Source organism: Erythranthe guttata, chromosome 4 (assembly GCF_056151865.1).
Source record: "Erythranthe guttata isolate IM_541 chromosome 4, IM_541, whole genome shotgun sequence".
In the NCBI taxonomy this organism is placed as follows: Eukaryota; Viridiplantae; Streptophyta; class Magnoliopsida; order Lamiales; family Phrymaceae; genus Erythranthe; species Erythranthe guttata.
The window spans coordinates 17226136-17234730 of record NC_142536.1 but is presented as its reverse complement, the minus strand read 5'-3'; the positions used below and the strand labels follow the sequence as shown (position 1 = coordinate 17234730).

The 8595-nt window shown below is 36.5% G+C and overlaps 1 protein-coding gene across 1 annotated transcript; it reads right to left on the bottom strand.

Moving 5' to 3' along the window:
* Window positions 1-4518: 4518 nt before the first annotated feature.
* Window positions 4519-7830, bottom strand: LOC105950395 (putative late blight resistance protein homolog R1A-10). Its single transcript, XM_088817068.1, has 2 exons — window positions 5017-7830; window positions 4519-4754 (listed from the first exon to the last, which is right to left on the bottom strand). Exon 1 carries the CDS (start codon window positions 7736-7738, stop codon window positions 5069-5071), a length of 2670 nt encoding a protein of 889 aa, XP_088673194.1. The 5' UTR covers window positions 7739-7830; the 3' UTR covers window positions 4519-4754; window positions 5017-5068.
* Window positions 7831-8595: the final 765 nt, after the last annotated feature.

Below are 8595 nucleotides of genomic sequence, written 5' to 3'. Positions count from 1 at the left end.
TTAATGTTTCTGCACAGTTCACAGCCTTAGGGTTGCAGTCTAATACTCGAATGAATGCGAAAGATGTACCAAATGTACGAGGGATCTCTTTTAACTTGTAGCAATCTGAGATGCAAAGAACCTTGATCGCAGGGAGGCATGAATTCTTCGATGCCACAAACTTCCAGTGTTCCAGATCAGTGTCTTCAATACGAAGATCTTCAAGCTTTTGGAATTCGTTTTCACGAACTTCCCACTTTGGGCCTCGAAAGGCATAGCATTCCAGGATGAGACGTGTAAGATTTGGCAATGAAGAAATCTTGCTCATTTCTTCCCACGGATATCCTAAGCCGCTCAAATGTAACTTTGTAAGACTTGAGGGGAAGTCCGAAAGAGGAGCAAATGGAGCAACAACGTTTGTCGTCTTGAATATAGGATTCACAATGTGACATTCTAGAACTTCTAGTTTATGGAGATGGGAAATGTGATCAAAGCATATCAAGGGCTCTGTAGCCTCGGGAGCCAATTCGATACCAATTACTAAAGTCTTCATATTAGGGATTTTTTCAAGGACATCTTTGGTACAACTTTGAGGACCGACACCGATTAGTTTTAAGGGGTTTGGTAGGAGGGATCCTTCACAAGGAGGATGTGGTAGGTTTCTTCCTACGCTCATAAGATACTTCAATTCTGTCATATTCCATATCTGAATAGGCAGATACAGTACATTCTCAACATAATTTATCATGCAGTATCGATCAACAATCAAGTGTTGAAGGTTCAATAGTTTGGAAATACAAGGAGGGAGGTATCCATCATAAGTGAGGGCAAGGTATATTAGTTGAAATAGTTTCACCACTTTCATTGGGAATTCGTACAATCTGATTCGAGCATCCAATACCCTTAGCAACCTTAAATGTTCCAAAGGTAATGGTACTGGATATTGATGAAATGGACCGGTACATAGGAGAGAGCGGACATTTGACGCAGATGCAATTGAGTTGTGCGCATCTTCAATAGCAAATAGAATACTATTTCGAATGCACAATCGGTGATGGTACTTTATACCCTCTTCTGGTAAAGCATTGGCAAGACAATTTATCGCATAGAACAACTTGGTCTTGGCAGCTTCTTTGTTACACAGGTATCAAAAGGATGAATGAAGGTTATAACCACATACTTTTTTATTGTACATGATAACATTTTTGGCAAAAAGGACATCCAAATAATCATGGGTACGATTTGTGGAAGTCATGGTTGGGCCTAAGTAATGCATTGATTTTGAGTTAAGAAATCCACCAGTTGTTCAATTGGAATCCAGGTACCCAATAATTTTGTGGGAAAACTCCAATGTAGAGAAAACATGCTTTTAAATATTGAGGTAAATAGTCATAGCTTTGATATAGTACCTTTGAAATTTGTTCGTATGCCTCCTTGTATACTGAATTTTGTTTCTCACCGGCTACCTTGTTCCAGTATTCTAAATTCTTGTCAGCTTTAGAAAGGATGTTGGCAACTGTAACTATTGTAAGAGGGAGACCTTCACAATTCTCGGCAATCTTCTTTCCAGCTTTCTCAAGTTCGTAAGAGAATGACGACTCTTGTTCACCAAACACCTTCTCACGGAGAAGATCCCAACTTTCTTTTTTATCAAGGAATGGTATTTTAAACACATTCAAAGGGTGAGCACGCACAACAACTTCGCATAGCCTGGTTGCAACCAATACAAGACTTCCCTTTTTGTTGTTTGGAAATACATTCAACAACTCATAACAGAACTCGGCATCCCATACATCATCCAACACGATCAAGTATCTCAAATCTTTTAAATATTTCAGCACCATCCATTTGAACTTGGCTAATAATGTCATTTCTGTTGTAAGCCTTAATTCATGACTGCCAGAATTCAATTGCCTTAGAATATCTACCAAAACATCATGTAACCGATATTTTCGGCCTATAGACACAAATACACGTGTGCTGAAATGACTCACAGTGAATGGATCATGAAAGAGTTTCTTGGCAAGAGTAGTCTTACCAATGCCCGCCATTCCGAAGAGCGACACAATCGTCCCTTCAGATTGTGAGGAATTAAGCCGATCTTTGATTCTCGTAAATAGATCAGATAAACCAACCATGTTAGACTCATTTCCACCAAAATCAATTCTTGAAGAGAACACACAACCATCATAGTCTTCTTCTTGTTCAGGGGAAGGGTTGCGTAACTCATGAATGTAGGCCCTCTTCATCCTGTTCACCGTTTCGATAAAGGAATCGACATCTTGCTTTATTTCCTCCACATCTACTGAGTATACCATTAATGGAGGATGATCAGTCTCATCTTCTTCCGATTGTGAATGGAACTGATTCGAGAGATGGGCTTCAAGCACATCTTCGAATTCGTATATTGCGTCTATCATTTCCGACTCCAAACTTTTCACCATATTCATGTTAATGGTGCTCCTCTTTCTATTGAATTCTTTGAGAGCTGTTTTCAAGGAACGAATCTCCTCGTACAGAAGGTTAATGATTTGTAGGGAGGAATTTTGAACAATGGAAATATGTGAAGAATTTAAAAGGCGCTTAACTGTCAGCTCAAGACAACCAACAGCACCATAAGCCATCTCTCTCTCTCTCTCTCTCTCTCTCTCTCTCTCTCTCTCTCTCTCTCTCTCTCTCTCTCTCTCTCTCTCTCTCTCTCTCTCTCTCTCTCTCTCTCTCTCTCATATATCATACAGTTTTCAATCTGGAATAAGTCTTCTTCATAGGCATTTGCGTGAGAAATTATTACTCTGCAAAGATATGACAAAAGAGTCAACCATATGAGACAATAATATTGAATAATTCAATTTGGCTGTTAAGTAACTTGTCTTACAGGTTGTATTGTATTATTCTTTATTATATATAAATTAGACAGCTTGAATTTCAATCACACTATATAAAAGTAAAACAACTAAAATGATCAGCCGATGGGTCAATCCGCCTGGTGAAGGTTTTGCAGCACATACTGTTCACGGGATCGCCGTACCATTATTCTTCGTCGGGGAAGGATTTATTGCACAAAATAGTCGTCCTTTTTCGATGAAAATTTAACTTACTGTTACATTCTGATCAAGTCATATTATAGTGCATATGTTTGTTCCTGTTTTCTGTAGTTTATGTAGCGCAAATGTGTTAATAGAAATCAAGACACGTAAACCTATCCATTAATTAAGGATTCCAATTATGAAAGATTACTTAACCTTCATACAACAATAAGGTCTATTAACATCTCATTGCTAAAATTATATTAAATGAAACATTAACACAACACTATGCAAAGCACGTGTACTTTCCTAGTTGCATATTATTTGAGCTAATTGTACAGATCCCCCTGTGTAATTTCGAATGGCTGCAGTTGCTGCAGAGCGTGCGAAGTTTCATTTGCGCGAGATGACTATATATGGAGAGGCAAAAAAATTGAGTTAATTTGAAGAATATGGCTTTTCTGGAAGTGCCAAGGATTGAATTGAAAATTTTGAAAAACTTCATTTTGGGGTGAATATGTAATTTCTGAAATTTATAATTGAATATTTTGGTCTTTCCAGGGTAAAAAATACACACCAAGACGCAAAATCCGCGCGTGTATAGTACACGATAAGCTTTCAAGGTCCTTATTGCATTTGACTAAAATGTGAGAATATGCATGTGTAAAAATTTTAACACGTAGAAAGAATATCCGATCGTGTAAAATTTTCTTTTGATTATTTTATCTAAAACGTATTTTCATTCTTTAAATTGTCCCCCGGGTGAAATACTAGTTTTCATTATTGAAACACGTTGTTATTATACAAAAGTGTTTTTTAACTCTCTTACTTTCAAACTAAATTTTAGTTATTACTTAGTGGGCTAAGTGTTATGACTTAGTGGGCTAAGTAGTGATTAGTGGGTTTAATTGTGTTTTTATTCTAACTTCCTAACTAACCCACTAACCCATTTTCTTGAGAGCTCTTGTGGTTGGTTTCCTTGCAGATCATGGGCTGAGGAGTGGAAGCCATTGCAAGTCTATAAATACCAAAATCAAGAATCAAGAATATTACAGATTTCGAAGAAACAAAAAGAGAGCTGAAGTTTTAATCTCGAGAATTTTAGAGTGTTTCTAGGATCTGTTGTACGTACTCCTTATGAGTACATTCTTTGAAATCTAGAATTTTTAATATTTTTCTTTTAGTATCTAGATTTGATTGTAAGAATGATCATGAGAATGAATCATTCATAAGGAAGAAGTTTTCGCACCTCTTCTGTTTGTATTCTTGGAATACTGATTTTAATATATTTTTCCGTCTTGTAAAGGGCAAGTTCACAAGTCTTTACTTGTGAACATTTTTAATTCTGAGTATTGTTCTTTTATCTTTATATTTCCGCTGCATGTTTGTTCAAGTGTCATAACACTTAAGATAACACCTCTGTATTAAACGAATTCGGGACCATAAATTCTTTCAATTATTTTGCTATTTTTTTTAACACGAGGGTTTTTTCGGCCGTTACACAGGGGTGGTCTTTGCAAAAAGCCCCATATTATTTACTTAATAAGGAAGATGTAAGGAAAAAAAAAATCAAAAATACAATTAAACAACCAAATAACATTAATCGATCAACAAAATATTAAACACACTTTTATTTGTCAGTCTCAAAACTCAAAGTACGTTCCTCCAATTTCAAGATGCAAACAATGCTGATGGAATTTCTCTCGTGATCAATCAGCTTATCTGCCTATGGCTCTTGCAACAATACACCTGTAATAAAGGAGCATGGTCATGATTTCGCATCGAGGAATTTGGAAGCTCAAAACTTTAAATTCATTATAACAAATTCATTCATCAATAATCAAATAGATTATATATATTGAATAGATCTTTGATCTTTGATAATATTCATAGTATGATGAAATTTAAAAAAAAAAAAAAAAGCAAATTGATTATTGGTATGTTTGACCTCAAATTCTTATTAGTGTTCAAAATTCGATCATTTGATAGAAATAAAAATTGAATGACTAACCTTCTGAAGAATGAAAACTATATATAAGTAGAGTTGGTTTGTCTTCCCATCTTTACAGTGAAGAAGAATCATTGAGATCTAATGGACGTCCATGACCGCCATATTTGTCGTCCCACTCCTTCTTCAATTCCATTGCACAATCCACAACCATAGGGTTGCAGTCAACGACGTCAATGAATTCAAGAGATGTACCAAATGTCAGAGGGATCTCTTTTAACTTGTAGCAATGTTCGAAGCTAAACCACTTAATCGCACTGAAGCAGGAATTTGTTGTCACAAACTTCCATTGCACCAGATCGGTATCTTCAATATTAAGAACTTCGATTCTTTGGAATTCATTGTCCTGAACTTCCCACTTTGGGCCTCGAAAGGCGTAGCATTTCAATTTGAGATGTCTAAGATTTGGCAACGAAGAAATCTTGTTCATTTCTTCCCACGGATATCCTAAGCCGCTCAAAGTTAACATCGTAAGACTTGATGGCAAGTCTGAAATAGGAGCAAGTGGGGAGACAACCTCTATCTTCAATATAGGATTCATAATGTAACATTCTAGTTGTTCTAGTTGATGGAGATGGGAAATGTGATCAAAGCAGCTCAACGGCTCAGTAGCATCAGGAGGCAGTTCGATTTTAATTGCTAACTCCTTCATATTAGGGATTTTTTCAAGCACATGTTTGGTACAACTTTGAGGACCGACGCCTCTTAGTTTTAATAGGTTTGGTAGAAGAGATCCTTCACAAGGATGTGGTAGGTTGCTTCCCATGGTCTGAATATGCTTCAATTGTTTCATATTCCATATCTCAATAGGCAGATATGATAAATTACCACCAGACTTTATGATACTTAGATGTCGATCAACAATCAAGTGCTGAAGGTTCCAGAGTTTGAAAATAGAAGTAGGGAGGTTTCCATCATAAGTGAGGGCGAGGTATCTTAACTGAACTAGTTTCAATACTTTCATTGGGAACTCATAGAATCTAATAGAAAGAGCTTCCAATACCCTGAGCAACCTTAAATGTTCCAAACACAACGGTACTGGATATTCTTGAAAATCACCGGTACAGAGAAGAGAGCGTACCGTTGAAGCAGATGCCATTGAATCTTGTGCATCTTCAATGGCAAATAGAATATTATTGCGAATGCACAATCTACGTTGGTATTTTATACCTTTTTCTGGTAAAGCATCGGCACAGCAATTGAAGGCATAGAAAAACTTGATCTTGGCAGCTTCTTTGTTACACATGTACCAAAAGGATGAATGAAGGTGTTGACCGTGTCCTTCTTTATGGTACATGATAACATTTTTCGAATGAAGCTCATCCAAATAAGCATAGGTGCCTTTTTCGAAAGCCACGGTTGCGTCTGAGTAATGCGTTGGTTTTGGGTTAAGAAAACCTTCAACACTCCACAAGTTGATTAGTTGGTATCCATGTACCGAATAATTTTGTGGGAAAGCTCCAAGGTAGAGAAAGCATGCTTTTAAATGTTGATCTAAGTAATCATAGCTAGGATAAAGTACCTTTGACATTTGATCATATGCATCCTTGTATACTGAATTTTGTTTATCATCCGCTACCTCGTTCCAGTACTCTATTGTCTTGTCGGCTTTTGACAGGATATTTGCAACCGTGATGATTGTAAGAGGAAGACCTTCACAATTCTCAGCAATCTTCTTTCCAGGTTTCTCGAGTTCATGAGGGCAAGGCATTTCATCAAACACCTTGTGACGAAGAAGATCCCAACTTTCTTTCTTATCAAGGAAGGGTATTCTCAAAGTACTTAAATAGTTAGCACATTGAGCTACTTCTCTTAGCCTAGTTGTCAACAATACTCGACTTCCATTTTTCTCGTCTGGAAATAAGTTCACCAACTCAGAACATAGCTCTTTATCCCATACATCATCCAACACAATCAAGTATCTCCAACAATTTAAACTTTCAAACACCATCCGTTTCAACTCGACTAATTTTTTTTCTCCTTGCATAAGCATAATGTCATCAGCATGATTCATTTGTGTTAGAATATCTACCAATATATCCGCTACTCGATATTTCGGGCCTATGGTGACAAACACATGTATGTCGTAACTATTGGAAATGAATGGATCTCGAAAGAGTTTGTTCGCAAGAGCAGTCTTACCAATGCCCGCCATCCCATAGAGCGACACAATCATCCTTTCAGATTGTGATGAATTTACAAGCCGATTTTTAATTCTCGTAAATAGAAGAGACAACCCAACCATGTTAGACTCATGATTATGTCCATCAAAATAAATTCTTGACGGCACAACATCGTCTTCGTCTTCGGGTGAAGGGTTGCGTAACTCGTGGATGTAGGCCCTCTTCATGATGTTCACCGTTTCGATAAAGGAATCGACATCTTGCTTTATTTCCTGCACATCTAATGAGTGTACCATTAACGGAGGATGATCGGTCTCTTCGTCAGATTGTGGTGAATGGAACTGATTTGAGAGATGGATGTCGATTACATCTTCGAATTTGTATACAACATCTATGATTTCTGCCTCCAAAGTTTTGACCATCTTCATGTTAATGGTGCTCCTCCATGCATTGAATTCTCCCAGAGCTTCTTTTAAAGAAAGAATCTCATCGTACAAAAGGTTCATTATTTGTGGGGATGAATTTTGAGCAATCGAAATATGTGAAGAATTTAAAAGACGCTCAATTGTCAGCTCAAGAGAACCAACAGCACCATAAGCCATCTCTCTCTCTCTCTCTCTCTCTCTCTCTGTGTAAAAAAGAAGTCTTCTTCATAAACATTTGTTTGTGAAGTTATTTCTCTGGAAAGATGTGCAAAAGAGTCAACTACTATATGAAATAAAATTTATATATTAATTCAAGTTGGCCATTAATTAACTTATCTTAGTTACAGGTTGTGATATTGTATTATTCTTCATTATATTAATATACGGAAAATTACAGTTTTCATCCCTCAAGTTTGCACTCATTATATAATAGGTCCACTATGTTTACAGAAAACACATTTGATCCCTCATATTTCAATAATTTACCACTTTTGGTCATTTTCATCAATTTACCGTTAGTCCGTCAGTTAAGGCAGTGATATACACATGCTTGATTCCGTTAGTACTGACGGAAATGACTAAATGTATTGAGTTTTTTAAACATGAGGGACTAAATGTGTTTTTTGTAAGCATTGAGGACCAAATGTGAAATTAGTGCAAACTTGAGGGACATAAACTGTATTTTTCCCTATTAATATACTACTCCTTTTCGGTTTATATATACAGACCAGTTTGGGAGATCATTAAGTAATTACTGCAAGTAAGCATTAAGTTTCAGACAAAATTAAGATTAATGGCTTCTGCAAGTGCTTCATTCTTATATGGGAAAAATACACTTTCTATCCCTCAAGTTTGCATTGGTTTTGTATTTGGTCCCCATGTTGACAAAAAACACATTCGGTCCCTCATGTTTCAATAATTTGGTTTTTTTGTCATTTCCGTTAATTTACCGTTTAGTCTATCAGTTAATAGAGTGATGGACACATGCTTAATTCGGTTAGTAATAACAAAAAATTGACGGAAATGACCAAAAG